General features: G+C 45.8%; 1 protein-coding gene across 1 annotated transcript in view; it reads right to left on the reverse strand.

The window, feature by feature from the left end:
* Positions 1-611: 611 nt before the first annotated feature.
* The window catches only part of ERBB3 (erb-b2 receptor tyrosine kinase 3), a 90,363-nt gene continuing 67,436 nt past the window's right edge, over positions 612-23,538 (reverse strand). The window contains exons 8-28 of the mRNA XM_075591350.1: positions 22,861-22,974; positions 22,545-22,665; positions 21,874-21,947; positions 21,599-21,689; positions 20,761-20,966; positions 20,326-20,458; positions 18,804-18,894; positions 18,551-18,711; positions 16,838-16,894; positions 15,151-15,292; positions 12,998-13,117; positions 11,792-11,890; positions 10,753-10,944; positions 10,134-10,289; positions 9,582-9,657; positions 9,237-9,383; positions 9,015-9,112; positions 8,134-8,307; positions 5,594-5,665; positions 4,525-4,780; positions 612-3,914 (exon numbers count right to left, since the gene is read on the reverse strand). Of these exons, the coding sequence (XP_075447465.1) occupies positions 3,331-3,914; positions 4,525-4,780; positions 5,594-5,665; positions 8,134-8,307; positions 9,015-9,112; positions 9,237-9,383; positions 9,582-9,657; positions 10,134-10,289; positions 10,753-10,944; positions 11,792-11,890; positions 12,998-13,117; positions 15,151-15,292; positions 16,838-16,894; positions 18,551-18,711; positions 18,804-18,894; positions 20,326-20,458; positions 20,761-20,966; positions 21,599-21,689; positions 21,874-21,947; positions 22,545-22,665; positions 22,861-22,974 (3,164 nt within the window). The 3' untranslated portion in view covers positions 612-3,330. The remainder of the gene's footprint in view (positions 3,915-4,524; positions 4,781-5,593; positions 5,666-8,133; positions 8,308-9,014; positions 9,113-9,236; positions 9,384-9,581; positions 9,658-10,133; positions 10,290-10,752; positions 10,945-11,791; positions 11,891-12,997; positions 13,118-15,150; positions 15,293-16,837; positions 16,895-18,550; positions 18,712-18,803; positions 18,895-20,325; positions 20,459-20,760; positions 20,967-21,598; positions 21,690-21,873; positions 21,948-22,544; positions 22,666-22,860; positions 22,975-23,538) is intronic.

Raw genomic sequence — 23,538 nt, forward strand, 5'->3', positions numbered from 1 at the left:
GTCAGTGTCACAGCCCTCACAGAGACAGAAGCAGGTCAGTGTCACAGCCCTCACAGAGACAGAAGCAGGTCAGTGTCACAGCCCTCACTGAGACAGAAGCAGGTCAGTGTCACAGCCCTCACAGAGACAGAAGCAGGTCAGTGTCACAGCCCTCACAGAGACAGAAGCAGGTCAGTGTCACAGCCCTCACAGAGACAGAAGCAGGTCAGTGTCACAGCCCTCACAGAGACAGAAGCAGGTCAGTGTCACAGCCCTCACAGACACAGAAGCAGGTCAGTGTCACAGCCCTCACAGAGACAGAAGCAGGTCAGTGTCACAGCCCTCACAGACACAGAAGCAGGTCAGTGTCACAGCCCTCACAGAGACAGAAGCAGGTCAGTGTCACAGCCCTCACAGAGACAGAAGCAGGTCAGTGTCACAGCCCTCACAGACACAGAAGCAGTTCGTTGTCACCACCCTTCTTTACTGGGTTTACTGCAAACGGTGATACCTTTTTATGGACGGACATGATAGTTCTTCATAGAGACCTCACAAGTTTCTTCAGAAGGTATATAACTGACATATATAAAAACGCTGAATGTTAGTATCAGACGCAGTGTAAGAAAATCAAATACGAAACACAAATTATTTTATTTCATAAACATCATTGGCTCCACAATTGGGAGATTGCGGCTAGTTACAAATGTCACAGGTTTTCCTCTCACTCCCAGATACAGGAGAAAACAAGGCACCGTATGTAACCGTCACACACCCTTATTGCTTGTTTGTGCAGTACAAAAATAATGTACAAAAATAGACTCTGAGTTGGGGGTAATGAGACAATATATTACACAGGGATGTATAGTACAGAGGAGGGCCTGGAAAATATAGACAGAAAGAAGCTGGGTTGTTGGGATGGGTGACCAAAGCTGGAGGTCAGGGGACATGTGGGGTTGTCTGGTTGGCCGGGGCTGCATATAAATCACTTCATTACTAAAGAGGATAACCATATATTGCACTTTATTACACTGCGGGAATGACACAGGCGGGTGGTTTAAGTGGTAGGGAGCACCACCACTTTTTAGAAACACACCTGAATTTGTTCTTCTTTTTCTATAGAAAATAAGATATATTTTAAAAAGACTCCGATTCGGTTCTCATAAACATAACACACAAATATTCTAAAAAAAATAGTGTTTCATAAGCTTTGGCATAAGGACTCACACTGGATGATGCCTTCCTGCAATGAGGCACACTGTCGCTACCCTTCATATTCCACTGCAACCACTAGTTGGAGCTCTCTGCGGGCCAGAGGTGCGAGCAATGCTTAGTGGTAGCAAATGGGTTATTATACAAATGCCCTTATAGATCAAGTCAGTAGAAAAGCCTAATCATTCTAATCCTTCAACGTTGGCTCCACCTAATTCCTGTATGTTCTGTGCGTGTTGTAACCCACGCAGCCTTCACATCGAAGCGTAGACTTGGACACGAGAGAAGAACCACTTGGCCCACCGTGTCTGCCCATTAACCAATGTGCAAACGCAACGGAGTACATTAATAGTAGGTGATACCTTTTTGTTTGGACTGACAATATATTTTGAAGAGACATTTTTGTGAGCAGCGCTCCTCAGCTCAGGCATTACTGATCTGCGAATGATTTGTGCCAAGTTTAAAACGCAGCGCCGATAAAGTTCCAGAGCCTGGAGAGAGGTCAGTGATGAAAACGCGATGCTAAGAAAAAACATTAGGGTAATAACAGACAGAGGCGAGGGACATGTAGAAAGGTAACAATGGTATCACCTACTATTAAAGTACAGTACTCGTCAACTGCAACTGGACCCTTTAAAATCAGTGTTCAGTTCAAGTTTATTTGGGATACTCGTAATTGGGCCACCAAAATAAAACACAGGCCCCTTTGTCATGGCTAAAAATTGGGTGCAGTTAGAAACAGCTGTGATTTTCATGGGCACATAGACTGTAAGTGTTTTTTTTTAATTCACCTAATTCAGTAGCTTTTTGTTTCTTTGTTTTGCTTTTGTTACTGGGCCAATAGCAACGTCACCACAACCTGCATCACAAGTTTCATTGTATACTGTAGTTTGCTAGAATGAAAGCATTTGGTATGCATTGTCCCTCCCTGCAATTATTACCCTTCCATCATACACGCACCGAGCCCAACCTTTTTTTGCCTTGTTCTTATTAGTAGAGGGGGCAGGATAAAAAATAAAATAAAAAAGTTTTACCTTCAGGGAAGCACCAGGCTCTGGGAGCCATTAGCCATTTATTCATTGGGATAAAAAAGAGCAGGGTGGGAAATCAGGTGGTGGCGGAGACTTGTAATGAATGTAGGAGGTGAGCATGTGGCAGTGAGAGCAAAGGAAAGATGGCATGGGCAGGAATGCCAGCCTCCTGCTCCATGCTCAGTTAGTACAGAATGCCGTCTCCAATGTCTTTAAGGTGCATAAACCAAACATTATAGTTTATCATTGGATGTGTGTCCACCCGACAAATGATGAACTCAGAAAGATGTATTGTGGCAATGTTGGCTTAAAGTGTCCTGTACGATGGAGAAGTGGGAAGGTGGTTGCCACCAGCCAGATAAGGGTTAGAAGTGGGGAACCTTTATGTTCCTGCATCTCTTGCAGGTCTAGTTTGGACGAGCTGCCTCCAATGTGGCTCTGGTCCCTGTCTCTACCTACATGCAGAAACAATGCTAAAAATCAACGTATCCCAATTTAAAAAAGATTTTGTCTTTTTTTTGTGTGGATTTGATTGTCTTTGATGTATCTGGGGAGTGTTGCACTAAATCCTGCCCACAGTGGTATTCTGGCTGCGCTATTGATTCAACAAGGGAGTGCTGTGACATTAAATATTTTTCCTGTCGTTTTCCCATTGTATGCAACCCATGTGCTGCTCTTCCAGGGAGCAAAATGAGCATCTGCACTTAGACACTTAAGAGACAATTATGCATACTGAATAAGTCTCTCACATGACAAGGGGTCTCAGAGAAGAACGTGACCCTATAAGAAAGTTTCTTCCACCACAGCATGACACAACTAGTGGCAAGCTGTGTCATACTGTGCATGAGTGCTTAGTAAGGCACTGTTGATGTCGGATTGGGCCTTCAGCCAGGCCAGAAACGACCTATGGGCCCATCAAGTCTCTGTCTACCACCACATAACTGAAGGCAGCGAGGCTCTGCCCTGCTGCTCCTTCCAGAAGTAAAGTGGTTAAAGTAGGAGTTGTTGAATTTGAACACTTAGCTCTGCTAAGACCCATCTTAATGGCAATCTTCCCCTAAAGCCAACTGGTACAGGTTTTTCCCCTTTACAGTTAGTGGCTCTATGGGTCTTATGCTAACTGGAGGTCACTCTTGGCAAACAGCCGGCTGTGCCAATAGTCCGGATTATCGAATGCACTGTCCTTGGCTTCTAGTGCCCGCAAGGGTTGCAGGTACCCTTTCTGCAGTGCCTCCCTGTGGCAGGTCTGGGGAATCCCTGCAGGACTGTCCAGTGCTCGGGGAAGGCTGGCAACCAAGTTCATGTCCTCATAGCCCTGCTTGTCCTCTAGGGTGCCCTCGTCCCTTCTCCTTCCTACCCGATTCATATAAGTGTACTCCTCCGGGTCATCACCCCCCAGGCTCTGGCTGCGGTTCTGTCTCCCTTGCTCGTTCATGTACTCATAGTCCTCCTTGTTCCCATACTCATAATCCTTGTCTTCCTCCTCTCTAGAGGAGGTCACACGTTCGCTGTCTGTATCTCCTGCTCCTCGGATGTCCATGTACTCATACTCTAGCCTCTCCACTGGCACCGTGCTGGGATTCCTCCTCCTGTTCATGTACTCATACTCTTCGTCTTCCTCTTCACTCGTATGGTTCAGGCATGGGGTCAGAGATCCAGATATTTGGGATTTCAGCGTCCCATCCCGCGAGAGGTCTGTGTGGAAAGAGGCACAGAGATGAGGAGTGTGTGGATGCGGTGACACAGTCAGTCTCACATTTAAGATGGGGCAACAACCATTTTGTACCACTGTCCCACCAGAGGAGCTTGCAACACTTTACTCTGGTTGCGTAGCTCAGTGGCTCTCAAACCTTTTATTCGGGGCCCCACCAAAATCGATTGTTATACTTTTTGGATGTTTGTTCTCCCAAATGATGGGAGTTGGGCCTAGAAATCAACCCCCGTTTAAAAAAATACATATATATTTTGTTTATTGGGTTATTAATGTAGGGGAAGTTTTCACTCTGACTCCCTCCCTCTGTCTTTGTAAGTTGACGTGATGTGGTCTGACAGTGTGCAGTTTATGAAGACTTATTCTATATACAACGAAGCAGCCGTTAATTGACTTGAACGGGGATTTTCAGCCAAAAAAAGTGCACTTTGGAGTATATTGGATTATATATAATTACCCCCTAAGAGGGCACTATTGCAAGAAAACGTCTATTGAAGTCCACCATTAACCCCTTAAAAGCGCTTAAATTAGTTTAGTTGGGGCAAACGAGACCCAGAGACTTCCGAGATCTGCAGTCGGCTGACATCTGCTCACCTCCCTGGCTGAGCTCTGGCATAATGTACTCGCTGTCATCATCGGGGGTGGCTGTGAAGAGGCTCTCTCGGTGGGAGCGGTAGGCGCTGTCGAGGCGGGAGCGGGGGCTGCTCAGGCTCCCGCCGAACGAGATGTCCTCGGCCGTCTCCAGGTCAGAGGCGGTGCCGCAGCCCTCCGATGACTCCGACACCGTGCGCCCCAGCGAGTCTTCTCTTCTCCGGGGACCCTGCCTGGGGTCAGAACGTCGCGCTGTGCTCTGCAGGAGCAAAAAAACAAACAAACAAAAAAAAAACATCAGTGCTGAGTAGCTACCAATTAACCCCTGCACTGCCAAAAGCGACCCATTGCAAAGCAAGGAGCAGACTGAGGGACAGCGATACATACCGACCCTCTATAAATCTGCAGTGTACATTGCTCTGCAACCAAACCGAGCTGAAAGAATAGTGACGCTGTGCTCAGACACAGGACATTTTGCTCTCCTGACCAGCTGGAGTTGGGGAAATGGGACTCTCTTGAAAAATGATCTTTTCAATATACTCGGAAGTCGCTTCTCGTCAGGGAAGCCCTGAGCTGCAGACATGCTCCAAAGCATTTTGTGCAGTGAGCGCAGCTGCAGATTCTACGTGCGGCATTTACCCCCCGCTGACAATTTCCAAGTTGCAATACGGCTCGCACAGAGTATATATTGCAACAAAGTATTATGTTGATAATTTTTTTTTTATAATATTCACGCATATCAAAGCTTGTTCTAACATACCCAGGCGTTCTTTTTTTTAACCCATTCGCTGCCAGGGGGGGGCCCTGCAAAGCAAAGACGTTAATGCGGGTGCAGGCTGCCCTGAGTGCTTTACTGGTGGAGGAAGCTGCGAAGCTTTGCAGGGCGAAGGTTTGACCCCTGGCTAGTTATCCACTTCAATGTTTCTATTGAACATTCTGCGAAGTCTTTAAGACCGTGTCGGTAAAGCAGTGGTAGCCATTGAAGTGATGAGGCTTCCCGTGGTCATTCTTGCAGTTTGGCGTTGGTTAACACAGTGAGGTTTGTTTATACAGTTCCCTGGGAAAATGTTACCTTTCGGGATCCGTTGGCGATGCTCTGATTCATGGGGAGGTATCCGGCGAGAGAGCTCAGTGCACTCTGACTCTGAAACACGAGCACACGGAGCCATGTGAGGGCACAACACACACATTTCCACAAACACGCCTGCAGGGCACACTGCACACATGCGCAGTCCTAGTTTCTCTTCTGAAATGGTACAAACGCGTGTAACACACACACACACAGACAGAATTGACAAAGGGCTATTGCTCGAAACGTCGAGTCCATTCAGGCGAGTGTGTCAGCTGTAGCAAGGTAGAGGATCTGAACGTCTGCCGCTCCTTAAAGGTACAGTGACTCACCAATGGGTAAAGATAAAAAAACTTTTATTCAAGCTACATAAAATGGATACAATCCATGGACACGACAAAAATAACCTCCTCCCATGCGTATCGAACAGCTAACAGCTAAGTTAGTGAGTCACTGTACCTTTAAGGAGCGGCAGACTTTCAGATCATCTACCTTGCTACTGTGACTTCCGGATCAGAGAGACGCCACGGAGGGAGGGTGTCACCACGCTGGTGCACCTGAAGCCAGGAGGACGCAGGGATACAGTGCTTATCGCGAGTACATTGTTGCTCCAAACTGGACATTTGCTAGGTTGTGTAGTTATCGCTTTACACTGTGGACACACTCCTGCTAACCTGTTGTATATACTCCCTTATTAGGCTACTAGCTGATATACCCGGCGTTGCCCGGGATTTGATTTTCCTGCGTGGGTGGGGGAGAGACAGACAGGGGGGGGAGAGAGACTGGGTGGGTGGGGAGGGAGAGAGACTGGGTGGGTGGGGAGGGAGAGAGACTGGGTGGGTGGGGAGGGAGAGAGACTGGGTGGGTGGGGGGGGAGAGAGACTGGGTGGGTGGGGGGGGGAGAGATACTGGGTGGGTGTGGGGGAGAGAGACTGGGTGGGTGGGTGGGTGGGTGGGGGGGGAGACTGGGTGGGTGGGTGGGGGGGGAGAGACACTGGGTGGGGGGGGGGAAGAGACTGGGTGGGTGTGGGGGAGAGAGACTGGGTGGGTATGGGGGAGAGAGACTGGGTGGGTGTGGGGGAGAGAGACTGGGTGGGGGGGAGAGACTGAGTGGGTGGGGAGAGGGTGGGGGGGAGAGACTGGGTTGGTGGGGGGGGAGAGACTGGGTGGGGGGGGAGACACTGGGTGGGTGGGGGTCAGGGAGAGACTGGGTGGGTGGGGCAGGGAGAGAGACTTGGTGGGTGGGGGGGGGGGAGAAAAATTATAAGGAGAAAAATTAGACAGGGGTGATAGTCTGAGGTGGCTTAAAGTTACCAAGGTGAAAGCCAGAGGGAGTGTGGAGCAGGCGGGAAGGAGAAAAATTAGACAGGGGTGATAGTCTGAGGTGGCTTAAAGTTACCAAGGTGAAAGCCAGAGGGAGTGTGGAGCAGGCGGGAAGGAGAAAAATTAGACAGGAGTGACAGTCTGAGGTGGATTAAATTTACCAAGGTCAGTGTGTGACTCCGCAGGGGTGATAGTCTGAGATGACAGTCTCAAGGGGTATGGTGTGGCAGTGTGAGTGTGTGACAGTGGAGTAGGTGTGTCAGTGATGTCACTGTACCTCTTGGCCAATGAGTCGTGGGGGGCGGGCGGACCGACGGACCAATGAGATTCCCCACATCTACTAACAATCAAATACTTTTCAGTTTTATTATATATAGATAGATGTATTAACTCCATACACTCCGCTTTATTTCCTTCATTATACTGCATTTGGTTCTATGTTCCCCTTCCTGGAGCTACATAGTAGATTTCTCTGTTACGAGTGTGTCAGCTGTGTAAGTGTTTTTTTTATTTATTTTTTTCAGATTAGTACTAGGTCACTTTATATATGAACCATTTGTATGTTTTAAATTCTTGTATATACACGCTTCAATCCACATTTAATTTTTTACTAGACTGGTGTCCTTCTCATCTTTATATATTTAAATTAGAGTGTTTTTTCCCCACGCACTATTTACTGTATTAAGGATCCATTGGAGGATGTTTCCTACATAAGGGCATATTGAGACTTAACCAGCCTGTTCTATTTTGGAACCTTTCTGTATATACTTTTATAATGACCCTATAGAGTATTGAATTGATAGATTTTTTTCCCTGTGGTTTCACTTTCCACAGAGTGTGTCCTCTTATTTACATTGGTGTTAACACACACACACACACACAATAGAAAACACGCCACATACACCGAATATAACACACAAAAACTGTACACAATCTCACAACTGACTATGCTTTTTCTACCTGTATAACACAAGGAGGCGTATATATTTTCTTGGCATTTAAAACTCCACCAGGTCTGAGGTGGCATAAATAATCTACATTTATATTGTATGTAAGACGGTTGAATAATAAATATCTCACATTTCATGCAGTCACCGGAAATGGTGCTGTGCATCAAAGACACATTGATACATAAACCCCTTTGACTCTGCCCAGCCAATTCCTAAAGCACATTTCAGAGCAGTCTTCTGCTATTTGCCCACCCAGATGCCCCTCGTTACCCTGGAGTAGTCGATCCTCTGGCGTGATGTGTAGAGGCCACTGGGGGTTTTAAGGTGGGAACCAATCTCTTCCGACTCCAGGTCTGTGTCGGACTCCATCTCCTCCACTTCCTTATCACACAGAGCCGGCTGCTCCCCCCCGGGGAGAGGGGACTGCGGAGCGGCACTGTCCCGCTGCACGGAAGAGAAAAGAGAAGGTCAGGCAAAACCCAGGCAGTGTTTGTTCATTCATGTTGTTGTCTGGTATTTGTAGGGTGCCTTTATAGAGGGAGACTGCCATACATCTAGCATACTGGTGTCATAGTTGGAGAGGCAGTAATGGGCTCCTTACATGTTATAGAACTTTGCCAGCAAAAGCGCCTGCCCCTCTCAGCACTGTCGTCTCTACATGTGCCCCTGTATCGTTCTGCATCACTGTGTCCCTTTGTGTAAGTATTACATGGGTAGTCTTTACAAGTACGTTTTTCTTTTTTACACAAGATTTACTGCTGGCATACTTTCATTTATATAGCACTCAACATATTGAAGTTTTAAAAAACATTTTTTTTTACACAGAACAAACTTGACAAAATAGGGAAATCATAAGGTGCTACAAAAATAATAATAATACAAATAGGCAGACTAAATTTTCCGTGGTCATTCGTTCATCTGTTTCTGTCAGTTCACTGAGCCATCAGTCTCTGTTATCCACCTGCCAACTAACTCTGGGTCAAGTGTGTGAGGAGTCTTTCCTAGATTTGTGTTTGGTCATTTATTTGCACTTTGCTGGCTGCTCTGGTAGCAGGGAGGATAATAGCGCGAGCTCTGAAGAAAGGTCGGTCTGGTCTGCAGTATTTAGCAGGTATGTATTCAAGTAGTTTTTTTAAGGAGGAGTATCTCACCTTTATCACGAGGTAGCGAGGGGGGTCCCGGGCCATGCGGGTGAACTCATTGCCCAGCTCTTTGAATGTAGGGCGGATATTCTCATCTATCATCCAACCTAGAGTGAGATGTCAAGGAAGGTTTACCGTGGAGAATTGAAGCGCTATGTCACACACACAATAGGGATGTGTGATATACAGACAGGAAGTAGACAGAGTTTGGGAGAGATTTCAGGGACTCACATTTTACCATGACCATGTACACATCGATGGTGCAGATATGGGGCTGGGAGAGCCGCTCTCCTTTCTCCAGGAGATCGGGCACTTCTGACAGACGGATACCTGCGTATGGCTCTGCCCCAAACGTCATCATCTCCCACAGCGTCACACCTGAGTGCAGATAGGACATTAGAGGGGTTACTGTCTAATATTTCCTGTCAAAGGCACAGAATGCATATGGCACTGCTATTCCAAGGAAGAGCTAAGTATTAAGATCTGACTGCAGTGGGAAATCAGTGTTCCGTTGGCTTGGGATAGCACTGGATATGGGTGTTGCTTATGGTAGAGCTGGTGGACCACTGTACTTACCGTAGCTCCATACATCGCTCTGATGAGTGTATTTCCCAAAGTGTATACTCTCAAGAGCCATCCATTTAACAGGGGTCTGTGTGTAGTGTGAGGAAAGAAAAAAACACAACACACAACGTCAAAACACAATGAACATCACAATCAAGACAGGCAGTGGCTGAGAATGGACGAGATACAAGTTGAACATAGGAGACAGTAATGGGTTCTAGTTGGGAACAGAGAGGAGATTGTGTTTGGCATGGAGTGGGATCACGACCAAGGGTGGAAGTGACTTACGTTGTCTAAGATTTGAGCTGGAGATACAGGTATAACTTAGGATAATGGTGGGAAGAAACATTGGCTTAACTCCTTGGCTGCTTTGCAATGCATTGCAGGCCCCCTCCAACAGCAAAAGGGTTAATAACGATTGTGACCGAAGGTGGAAAAGAATGAGTGCTTGTGGTTGCTCATAGAAAGAGGTTGTGGCTGAAGATGGAGGAGGACATCTGTGACTTATGATGCAGGGGTTTGTGACTGAGGTGTGGGTAAGTGCATTTGGGTGGCAAATGGCACCTTGATCTCATTGTAGCAATACTTCTTGTCGTCAGGGTACAGCAGGTCTGCAACACCGAAGTCTGACACCTGCACTTGATTGATGGATTTCAGGAGGATGTTCCGAGCGGAGAGGTTCCTGTGAACCATGCGATGCTCCTCCAAGTAATACATACCCTGAAGAAAGGGAAGGGAGAGAGCTGAGTGAATGAAGGGGGAACAGGAGGGGATGAGTGGAAGGAATCCGAAGGAAATAAAGTGGAAGGAAGAGAGAAGGACAGAGTAAGAGGAGAGATTAAATGGGACTGGGACACAAATGGGAAAATATTTGGGCAATTGAAGAAAATACATGGGGAATGGTGATAGAGAAAAAGGGAGAAGTGGTAGATAAGGAGGGAAAGGTGAAATGTTGGGGGAGAAGGAAGTGGAAGGGAACACACATTGACACAGCAGAAATAGAAGGACAGGGGAGAGAAGAACAAACGTTCATGAAGCTCACATGATATACACATAAGTACACATCACACCAGTTATTCTCAGAGACAGGATCTGATGAACCCTTCTGTATGATGCAATTATTACACGTGGGGAAAATTAAGTATTCCCACTTCCGTGGTTAGGGAGAGCTCCCGAATCTCACCTTGGCAATCTGCACACACCAATTAAGCAGCAGCTGGGGACCAATGGAGCCCGTGTCCTTGTTTTTGCGCACATGTTGGAGCAATGAGCCCAATGGCAGGTGCTGAGTGACCAGTTGCAGCTGGGAGCCCGGGCAAATCCCCAGCAAACGCACAATATAGGTGTGATCCAGGCTTCCAATCGCCAACATGTGCTGTGGAGACAGGGACATCTCAGTATAAGCAGAACATGGCATCCTTTCACCGGGGGGAGAGACACCGCATGGGAGGGGAAATGTGACAAGGTGTGTCATTATTCAATGAAGTGTGATAGTGCAGATAAGGCTCTACTACACAGAAACTTCTATTTAGATCAATAAATAAAAAAACTACCCCAGAATCGGTTGCTTGCAATGAACACAATTTTAAGCTTTTGAGGGTCCGTGCCACTTCGGAACAAAGAGAACTAATGGCAGTGGCATGTTTAATAAGCTACATGTAGGGACGCAGCTTAGACATGCATATCTATTAAAAACAATACTTCAGCTGTAAACGTTTCCCTGATAAACTGGGGGATTTTTATGATCTTTTGGTGATAAAACGGTTTGCCAGTACTCAAATCTACAGGTAAAATTGTATCTGTTTTATCATCAGTCAAAGAGGTATGCACGAAGAACAATAAATAGGAGAAATATCAGTCAAAGAGGTATGCACGAAGAACAATAAATAGGAGAAATATCAGTCAAAGAGATAAGCATGAAGAACAATAAATAGGAGAAATATCAGTCAAAGAGGTATGCACGAAGAACAATAAATAGGAGAAATATCAGTCAAAGAGGTAAGCATGAAGAACAATAAATAGGAGAAATATCAGTCAAAGAGGTATGCATGAAGAACAATAAATAGGAGAAATATCAGTCAAAGAGATAAGCATGAAGAACAATAAATAGGAGAAATATCGCTACTTGAGTTCTTTAGTAAGCTAGCAGAGTGTTCTCTCTCTCTCTCTCTCTCCCTATATATATATATACATACATATAGGGACATAGGGATATGACTCACATCAGTAACTGCATGAAAGGTCTGGCGTCCGTTGCGGTCTTGTATCACCTTGATACTTACAGGGATCTTAACCGAGTCCCCATCAGGGATCCAAACACCCTGCAAAGATAATATTGTGAGCACAACAGAAGAAGAGAGGGGCGATAGGAGGAGAGGAGAGATGGATTGGAATAAGTAATAATAGGAAGCGTGGGGAGAGACGCAGAAAAAAAAAAAGAAATAGGCCCCCAGTGATTATGCTGTGAAGATGGCTTTCCCATGCTGGGGAACAGTGTAACTCAATTTAAATGAACCCTTGGGGTGCCTATGGACGTAGCTACTACGTCCTGGGGTCTGACACTCCAGGGGCCCCATGACAAAGTAGCTACGTTATAATCTTATTGCTCGTTTCTGTAGGGGAGATCGCGTCCTGTGTTCCAGGACATAATCTATCAGGTAGTTAGTGGTTGGACGAGGATTCCTCAGAGAGCGACAAAGCGGTCACATGATCGTGAGTCAGCAGGGCCCAGTGTCACTCTGTTGCCACGGTCCTCCGGCACTCAAACAGTTAATGGAGTGTAGCTCTGCTCCAGCATGGAGAAGAGGGCTTCGGAGTATATTGAACACGGGTCAAATAGAGGGAGAAGGACAAAGTCAAATAAAAGGTAAAAAGAGAGAGAGAGAGAAAAAAGTTTGTGAAAAAGAGACAGTATAAGGAGCAGAGGGGCACATACATTACTCTGCAACGTACATTTCATGTGAAAATGAAAGACTAGCTGTATAATATCAAATTAAAGTTCTCGCTGTATTCAATAAGAATCAACTATGCAAACATATTGCTGCTATAAAATCTAATTTGCATGCACTCCTCGTTACACAAGTTGTAAATTTGACATGATTTGTCTTTGTTCCGGTTCTCACCACAAGAAGAATAAGTAAACCAGGATCAGCATGTATAATGGATTCTCTCTCCCTGTCTCTCTCTATCTGTGAATGCTTCATTTGACGAGATATGCCCGTTTGAAAACAAAATTTGCGCATCATTTGGCATTTCAAAGGCCAATCGAAATCACTACCTAAAACAACACTTTTGGCACGGTTTGACTTGCGAGAACTACGTAATGAATACTGCGAGATGACTTTTTGGGTGATTTTGCCATTTTCCGCTTGAAAAATCCGTTCTTGCACTTTACGGATAAGGCGCCCGAAACTGACGCCTGATGTTACCTTGTGCACAGTTCCAAATACTCCAGAGCCCAGTATCTTCAGTTTCTTCAGCTCCGTGTCTTTAAATATTCGCGCCTGCACAGTGTTAGCTTTCTCTGATGGGTCCAGCATCTCCATGCACTGGGGAAACATGGCAGAGTTACACTTTCACCTTACCCTTCATGAACCACTGCACCTCCGCAGCACCTCTACTGCCTGCTCTTCCTACCCCTACGTTATGTTCATTAGAAAAAGAAGAAGAAAGCAGCGCACTGCCAGGGAGCCAGGTGATTAAAAAAAGTATATACATTTATTCACCAAATGAACATCACCCAAGGTGGTTGTGCAAACTCCTACGCGTTTCGGACGTTATGTCCTTGTTGAAGGACATTACGTCCGAATCGCGTAGGAGGTTGCACAACCCCCTTGGGTGATGTTCATTTGGTGAATAAATTTACATTACCCAAGGGGGTTGTGCAACCTCCTACGCGTTTCGGACGTAATGTCCTTGTTAATGTCCTTGTTACGTTCGAAACGCTTAGGTGGTTGCATAACCCCCTTGGGTGATGTTCATTTGGTGAATAAATTTATATACTTTTTTAACCACCTGGCTCCCTGGCAGTGCGCTGATTTTTTTTCTTCTTTTTCTACTGGATTTCTACATCTGCGGCTGGACACGCCACAACAGACTCGTGGAGGCGCAGGAGTGGGTAAGATTTACTCTACATACGGTTATCTGAAGAGTTTGTTTCTACTCCAGTATTAATTCAGTTTTTCTCCAATGAGTTAACTTCAGGTTGATTTACCATCACCTTGATTGTTCGCTTCAGGAGATAGTATATTATTACCGTACTGGTTATTCACTCAAGACACAGGACTTTACCCACTCACTCCATACTAGAGTCATATTCCAGAGTTTGAATTATTATAATTATTGGTACAAGACTGTATATATTCCAAACTCATTGGAGCACCCACTTTGATATATATATATATTACACAAACCCTACGTTATGTTCACCTGAATACTAATACCGTAAACTAAAACCCATACCACCAGACCTTCTACTTCACCAACACATACACTGTAGTACTTGTTTTAATAAACGGATGAAAAGAAACCCCGGGATCTCTGCACTTTCTATTTCCCCAACACATAATTATTCTTTGAAATGGAAGAAAACTAACTCCGCAGTAAACATATCCCAGTCCAAAAGCAACGGGCGCTACGGGGCCTATTCAGGTAGCTTCGATAAGATCGCTGACACGTCGATCGGGTTGGCATGTTCCTACCGTTCGGTATGAAATTTGTGTAACAACGGTATTCGGCAAGATATATATCGCTTGGGAGATATCGTTTGGTACAAAAATGCCATCTCGATCGAGTTTGCTGTTGCTTTTTAAGTGACAAGACCATGCGATCTCCCTCCCGTCTGGGACAGCTGTGCAGAGAGAAGCTGCATCTCCCTGCCCAGCACTTACAGGCAATCGCGCTTAAACATTTTGTTGTATATAGGATTGAGGCAGAGGTGTCTCCGGAGCTGAACCACATTGATTTCAGGTCCGTGGACCCACAGCTTCCCGAGGTACAGACCTCCGTATCATGTACCAGTATCTCCTGCCAGTTTAAATGTCCTGCGTCACGGCCCATGTGACTGGGACATTTACACTTGCAGGAGATACCGGCAGCCCATACTGGAGCCTGTACCTCGGGAAGCAGGGGCACCCCAGAGCTGAAATTACTGTGGTTCAGCTCCGGAGACCCCCCTGCCTCAGTCCTATGTAGTAAAAAGAAATGATTCTCGTTCATTTGCACACAGCGATTCCGATCTCGTCATCCTATATGCGAGTTTAAGGTGCAATGTGTATATCGAAGATACCTAAATAGTACTAACTTGAAGAAAATGTGAGTTTCTGTAGGTTTTCAGCTACAGCAAGGCTTGTCTGATCAAGAGTGATAACGCTTGTAAAAAAAAGCCGCTTCCCAGCGATTTTGACATGTTATCGAAGCTTTATGAATAGCTACACATGTAAAATCGCTTGGAAAGTGCTCTTACCAATCGTTAAGTCACTTATCGAAGTGAATAGCGGCAGTCACTAACGGCAGTGACTCATTACCGATCCGCTCACTGTGCAGGTCCAGCCCTCCTTCCTGATCTCCCTCAGGTTCTCACCTCTCCCCTCTCCAGATACCGCCTCATAGTTCTCTTCTTGCGGATTTTCAGGCCTCTCCAGTAAAGCAGCGCGAGGAGGAAGGTGGAGCACAGGATAAGGAGGGACACCACCACTGCCACTGCCACCACTGTGGGGGTCTTGCTGTGGGGGGAGGGGGACAAGGTAGGAGAAAATTGACAAAGATCCACTTACACACACATGCACAAATACACTATATTCTTACACTACACTACACACACACACATTAAAACTGATGCTCACACAAAGACTCTACCACAAAGTGCACCAGTACACAAACCACACGGCACAACAGTCGCCAGCACATACAATAATAATAGTCCTCTTCAGACAGCTTTTGTGTGAGGTGTACTTGAAGTTATATACTCTCTCTATATTTAGCTAAGAATACAATGTCAATAACAGGTCGCGTAACCACTATATATACACAGAGGATCAGGATTTAGCCTCCACAAGTAAGGGAACGCTGGATTCAAGAAGCATCAACGTGGGAGAGGGGAATGTGAAAGATCTGCATGGAATGAATTGTGGAATATTTGAACTAGTCCAGTGTTCAGTAGTGTTCTTCCATAGCGTTCTGCGTGCACGCGACTCCACTTCCCAGTGTGGGGACAGTACCGCAGCTTTCTCCTGTATTATCTCTGCCGCGCCACCGGAGGGCAGCCATCAACAGACTATGAAGCAGGGAGTTCCTGTTGGAATCTCGCCGGGTTTCTCATCTATGTAGCTTATGGCGAAGGCGATAGAGCGGAACACAAGGTGGTTGTGCTGATACTTGCTTTATTTGGGTGACAGAAGTAGTGTTGGATTACTGTGGGACTCGGCAAGGAATATATAAAGGGCCCGTGGCTGTCATCCACCATTATTACCACCTTTGGTAGCTTAGGGAAATCCCAAAGGCCTATGCAAACTGTACAGCTTCCTGCAGGAGCATACCAGCATCTGAATGCCATCATGTACGATGAGCAAGGAAAGTCACAGAGGCGGACATTATTGAATATACAATAACTCATATTTTGTACCACCGTCTTTCTTGTTCAAAATCCACATCTACAGTACCTGTAACCTGAGTGTTACATAATGAAACGTGGGATTTGGGGGACGAAGGCATTTTGTATGGAATAAAATCTTTTTGGGTTTGTTTGCTGTGTGTACGCCCTTGACCTATTTTTTACACATCTTCATTTTCCTCAACTAAAATTCCCATCAAGCTATCAGTACAGACCTCTTCGCTTGTTTTCTGTTGTGTTTGTATAGTAAAGCACTGCACAGACTGGCACTTTATACATAAATACGGAAACAATATTTGCCTTGTGAGAAGCCCTAACTGGTTGTGAAATCATTTCGATCCAGGGATGCAGGAGGGCGAGTGGTAGCAGCATAGACAGGATAAGTGGCAATATATCAAATATCAATGTGTTTGTTGCGGTAGGAGATGAAGGTCCCTATATAATATGTTGTGGAGCTGCTTCCTAGGGCTTGTCAACAGTTAAACTCTATTGAAATTAATGAGACTAAAATATTCTTCAAAATAGGGAATTGGCTTCACAGCACATAGAATAGGGGCCTAAATGCATATCCAGAGAGAAGGCCACTCAACAATCATGCTCTATCTACCATCCATACATAGGCACGCACAGACAGCTTTGTTCCCTTCAGGATCTTTACCTATCAGCTGCCCGCATGGCTACACCAATGCAATTCTGCATCCCAGGCCCGGTGCACCTGCCAGATAAAGAAAAGAATTAATGTGGCAAAACGTTCTTCTGTAAATCAGTGACGCTCGTGAATACCGCCTGGCCTCTCATTCCCTCCAGCACACAGACAACACTGATCGGGTTAAGGGACAGTAGCAGTTAGAAGGGCTATATGGGAATGACAAGACACCGTACAGTGATAAAGAATAACATGCAGGGTGGTAAGAGTTTTAGTGAAGCCCTTCACTGCCAGAATACATTAATACATTGCTGATCTCTCTGCAGCTACATGGGAATACAACAGGATTTGGGGTCAGGTGCATCTGATTCATTTCCAGGTATCTTGCATTTGGCAAGTGTGAGTTAATGCAGAATTGGCACTTTCCCCCCAATTCTGTTTCCCTGTCACTATTGGGTGTAGTGTAAATGTCTTACGTCACTGTACCTTCAATTTGTTGTATTTTACCATTAGTGTCATTTGTCTGTTTTTTACTTTTTGTCTTTATAAAACCTTCAATAAAATAGTTGCTATAAACAAACACATCGGATGTTATTCAAAGCTTTGGTTGAGCTGTCATGGATACCTACAGTATGTGGCTGCATACTAACTGCGTTTCCCTGTGCTTTCATTCATGTGACTAACTTCCCTGGAGTGAATTGTTGGTAACTACAGAATAATTGGTGGAGGGAAGAGAGGTGAACATAGAAGAGGAGGATGGGAGGAAAGGATGAGATAAGAAGAGCAGGAAATAAAAAGAGTGAGAGCAAGAGTGAGCTAGAGCAAGAGTGAGCGAGAGCAAGAGAGAGAGAGTGAGCGAGAGCCAGTGGTGTAGCTAGATATGCACGGGCCCCAGGCACAAAAATATTCAGGGCCCCATTAATATTAATACTGATTGCAATATTTTTCTCCCTCCCCCATCCTCTCTCTCATCATCCCTCCTCAGCTCTCTCCATCCCTCCTCATCATCACCTCTCCCCCTCCTCATCCCCACCATAATCATCTCTTCCCCTCCTCATCATCATCATCTCTAGCCCTCCTCATCATCATCTCTCCCCTCCTCCTCCTCCTCATCATCATCATCATCAGCTCTCCCCCTCATCATCACCATCATCAGCTCTCCCTCTCATCATCACCTCTCCCCCTCATCATTTCTCTCCCTCCTCTTCCTCCATGCCTACCTGTGGGTGGTAATAGAGACAGGCGGGGGGGGGGGGGGGGGGGGAGATGGTATGCGGGGAGGCGGCCCCACAGCATTAAACAGAGGATAAGCCGGCAGAGGAATGAGCAGCTGTTACAGAGGCAGAGCAGGATGGCCGGGGAGGAGCGCGCTCTAGCAGTCTGACCCGGAAGCCTTTCTTACTTCCGGTGTCTGCTGCTGGAGCGCGCTCCTCACCTCGCGCCATCCTGCTCTGCCTCTGTAACAACTGCTCATTCCTCTGCCGGCTTATCCTCTGTTTAATGCCGTGGTGCCGCCTCCCCGCATACCATCTCCCCCCGCCTGTCTATCTGAAGAGAATGGGCTGCTGGGAGGGGCGGGGGCGAGAGCAGGCTTCCCAAGAGCATGGGCCCTCGGGCTTTGCCAGGCTATAGCTTCGCCACTGGCGAGAGTGAGAGAGTCGAGCACAAAAAACACAGCATTACAGACATGAACATATATAGTAGGGAGCCTCGTGCAGACAGTACCCGTGCCCTTCTGTGCAGTTTTCATGGCATGGCAGACAGTCCTTGGTGGCATTGGGGTATTTGAAAATTGGCCCTCGGTCTCCCAGAATCCCACTGGGACACTGGTTCACACAGTGCAGCCCATCACGGTAGTTGGCACACTTCACACACGCGTCCGGGCCCTGCAGGAACGAGGAGACAATATGAGGGCCGGATACAGAGAAACGCCAGAATCAGAAAAAGTGTTTAACGAGTCGGCACATGTAGGACTTACTGTGCCATTGCAAGTCAGGCCTCCCTCTATCGCGTGGCACTCTGCGTGGCACTGGTGGCACACACCTGCCACAGTGTATTCCCTGCTGTCTCTACACAGAAGACACAAGGACAAACTGTTATACCACGAGGGAAGAAAGCCTGCAGTTCCCATTAGACAAAGCCCTTTGCTGGGAATACCCTGTACATTTCATTGGCAGTCGTCCCCCCTGTTTCTGAGATTGGCCCAGGCTGCTTCCTTTCTCCCCCCAAATCTCAACACTCACTTCTTCAGCACAGATTGTACTCTTCCTGTTAAAGAGAAAGTTCAACCTCCACCTAGGGGCTCACACATGTCTCATAACACATCAGTGTAATTAACTTCCTTAGAAATATGTAATCACCCTTAATGTAACTGTCTTACTTCTACCTTGTGAAAACATGTATATGAATTGGTTCTTTTCGGGAACGCTGAAACCAAGCCTATCAGCTACTTCTGTTTATCTGTTTGACTAATGATGGCACCATAATAACGCTGTAAGCAAAGGAACAAAGCTAAGCCAGCAATGTTAATGACTAATGTCTTTTAGTGATAGAACACTTCAGCAAACATCGAAAAACCATTTGTTTATCATTGAAGTATAAAAAAATGATTGTAATATGCTTGTCCCTCAGCTACATTGAACCTATTTACCGTGCCACTGTTCTTTGTTCCCTTGTGTACTAGGTTGGATTGCCCCTTTAATTCCGCATCACATCTGTTGTTCCTTTCTGGGTCCTGCACTCATGTTACACCCTCTGTGTCTTTTCCTACATATCCTTTCTCGTTTCCTTTAGGCACTTTGCTCTACCGAGACTGCCCCCTCTCTGTCTCTCACTCTCGCTTCTCATGCCACCCACTACCTCCAATCTACGTCTTAGACTACATCCATTGTGTCACCTTCCTAGGCCCCATGTTCTGCTCGCTCTATGCTGTACGTATTGAGGTTCTGCCTACTGTACATATCACTTTTGACCTCCATAGTCTGTGCTCTTTTCAGGCTGCATCCACACTTGCATTTCATGCCTGGGTCCCTGCACTCTTCACAGGGTGATTACATTTGTCTACATCTAGGTACTATGCTCTGCCTGCTCAATACCCCCATACAGGTAGTCCTCGCTATCCAACGTTTCACTTTACAACGAATGGCATATCCAACGCTTTACAATGCAACCCTGTGGGCCGTTTTTCGATGCCGGAATGCGTTATCCAACGCTCACCGCCACTGATTAACACGGGACTCATTTTACAACGGTTTCACTATCCAACGCTGCTTCCAGAACGGATTCCGTTGGATAACCGCGGACTGTCTGTACAATCAGTTTTTCCATGTCTCTGGGTACTGTGCTCTGTTCCTGCTGCATCTTCTCTATCTCATAACTTTAGGCCATATTCACCTTGAAGTGAATGAACTAGAAAGTGTATTCTGCGGCCAGGGAGTGTCTTATAGAACAGCAGTGCTTAGAAAATATGGGCCTTTATGTCATATTATTCCTGGACTCACCCATGGAGGAAGTTGCATGTTGGCACACAGATGCTGTCTCGACTGTAGTTCTTGCAATACAGGCATTGTTCAGGCCCAGGACCCCAGCAGCCAGCAGCGGAGCAGAGTGGGTGACATATTCTGCCTTCCCGCACTACATGAAAAGATGATAGCGTGCAGCTTATGAACATTAAGCTGGGATGGCAGACAAGAGAAGAAGGGACACTGACAAATAGGAGAAAACGGGGGAAATGAAGCCAGAGAGAGTCAACAAGTGCAGGGAGAACATGCGGGGAAATAGGAAAGGAGAAAGACAGAAAGAAACAAGGAGAGTAGGAAGGACAGCAAAAAAGGAAAGGAAGAGAGAGGAAAAAGAGGACAAGCACATAAAAATAATAATTAGAAACAGAAACAGGACAGCCAGGTTGGACAGTGAGGACCAAGCAAGAGAGTTACCACAATCGGAGGGTTTCTTGTTGCTCTTTATTTCAAGGCTCCTGGTTTCATATTTTGGTAACATAGTCGTCCAGTTAATGGTGTGATAGTAGCAGAGATTATGATTCTCTGTAATATAAACTTTGCCGGCGCTAATCTCCCGCAGTGAGCGGAACCCGAGAGATGTCACGTTGTTATTCTTCATCACCAGCAGGGAGAAGCCGCGGCTGCCGAAAACATGTGAAGGTTAAATTCTCTGTTTGCCCACAAGGACAGGGAGAGACGGACAGGTGAAACTATAAAACAAATAAAGAGACAGTATAGGACAGGGGTGGCTAACTCCAGTTACTCAAGGGCCACCAACAGGTCAGGTTTGAAGGATAGCCTTGTTTCAGCACGGGTGGCTCAATCAGCGGCTCATTCATTGACTGAACCACTGATTGAGCCATCTGTGCTGAAGCAGGGATATCCTTAAAAACTGACCTGTTGGTGGCCCGTGAAGACTGGAGTTGGCCACTCCTGGTATAGGACGTAAAAGCAGAGGCAACGTAAGAAGGAGACATACATCAGAAAGACGAAAAGGCGGATCCTTAGCTTAAGTAAAGATAAAAGAAGACATATATCAGACTTACAGATGCAGGGGCATATACAGCAAACGAGTGACAACACAAAGAAATATTCATCACAGAGTGAGAAAAAGTGAAAGACAGGAAGTGAATGAGCTGTTAGGTGCCTTCTAATGCCGTAAAGCTGCTCGCAGTAAATATAAGCCATAGTGTAAAAAGATATAGAACTGAGAGACAAATTCCACATGTAGACACCTATCAAAACTTTGAACGGCTGAATGAAGACCACTCACTTATAGAGCGTTCGACCACCAATGGTGCTGAGATTGGAGAATACACTAAAGTCGTTCATGTGTTTTGGCCAGGACTGAATGTTCAAGTACCCTAAGGGGGGGGGGGGGGAAGAAAACAAATAGTAAATGTGAGCAGCCAACAAAGTCAACCTCGCCTCTATTATCTATCCTTTCCTGCTTTTCTACACACCCCATCTTTCTCACCCTAGTTTTGGGCATACCTTTCCTTCTTATCTAAGGGACCCCAAAGATCTCTTTGGTGCTTTATTTCTTACCTGTGATCTCTTGAACTGTCTGGAAGACACTCAATTTCTTGGGGTCCAGTGCTGTAATATTCTTCCACTCATCACTAAAGAAACACACACACAGATTGGTCAGACTAACGCAGACTGGCCCCTATCAAATCTTCTCTAGAGATGCCAACTGGACTTGGTTTTGCCAGATCTAATCCATGTTGTTATTGAAATTCGCAACAATTTTTTTTTTTTACAATATATACAAATCTATACTTTCGGGGCAATATTAAACTGAGAATATGATTATCATTTAACAAAGAAGGTCACTTTTATTGTTTCATTTGAAACTTGAATCAGGGTTCCTTTTTAGCAGTGAGTGTGCATGGTTTGGAAGAACACCCTGTATGGAAAGTCCTGTCCCTGTCATCACATGAAAGAAGCTAAAGGCCTCAAAAGACCTAAGTTTCAGGTTACCATGATTACAAACCAATATGATGATTTAACTCATTCAGTGCTGGAGTAATGTGTGTCTGATTTGTAAAAATGAATCATTTACCAAAATGTAAACAGCGTATCGAGATCAGTTTACTTTGGTGCTCAGATGGACCACACCATTAATATCTTCAGCCCAGTCGGTGTTAAGGATGTTTTGGGTTTCTGGCTGGTAATGGGAAAGCCATGTCCCTCTGTGTATGTTTGCATCTTCTTACCCGTCTAGCCCAGTGATGAGGAAGTCCAGGTTTCCCAGAATTTTGGTGCAGTTAATGAATCTGTCAATGTTGCTGGAATCCACTGTCTGATATTTATTCCCGGGTCCTGTCCCCTCGCAAGCTAAATAAAAAGGAAAAAACAGGAGGGAACAGAAATAGAGTAATTTGACAAGACCTAGAGGAAGCAGGAAGAATAGTAGACAAATACATGGTACATAAAGCAAAAGTGACCACAGAAGGTGTCAGACTCTCTACTGGATTTAGTTTGAGGGGGTGTCCATGTTTCCCCACTGCAGTGTCCCACCCTGGTGCTTACCTTTGGGGCACAGCCCTGAGCATGGCTCACACATTTTGACCCCATTCTTATTCACTTCCATCTTGTTGTTGGGACAAGCACGGACACAGGAGCTCCGATCCACCACAAAGTTATCTGGAGGGCACAACACAGATTGCAAAATCACACACACACAGCGCAGTGTCAGGCACTTCCTCTTACAACATGATTCTTATTATTTAATGCCGTTTTTATTCAATGCCTCTGAATAACTGCAAATCTCATGTCTGAAACCGAGATTGATGGCAGATAGGAACCCCTTGGCCCACCTAGTCTACCCATGTTCCTATCTGTTGTAAGATCAGATCCTTTTTAATCATTGGCTTCCTTCCCTATGTAGGATAGCCTTGTGTCTATCGCAAGCACTTTTTTTATTTCCTTTACTGCATTAGTACGCCACTTGTTAAGAGGCTATTCATCAAACCCATCACACTTCGCACGAAGATCTTGTACACATTTGCCCTGAGCCTTTGTACCCTCCAGCTGCAGAAAATGATAGTGTGTCTATCCCAGTGTTTTAATTATTTTCCATGAATAACTACTTCCTCATTTTTCGCATACAGTAAGTCAGCCGCCCTCTGTCTCCAGACCATGACCAGACCATGACCAGACCATGAGCAGACCATGACCAGACCATGAGCAGACCATGACCAGACCATG

The sequence above is a fragment of the Ascaphus truei genome, chromosome 3 (genome assembly GCF_040206685.1).
Source record: "Ascaphus truei isolate aAscTru1 chromosome 3, aAscTru1.hap1, whole genome shotgun sequence".
In the NCBI taxonomy this organism is placed as follows: domain Eukaryota; kingdom Metazoa; phylum Chordata; class Amphibia; order Anura; family Ascaphidae; genus Ascaphus; species Ascaphus truei.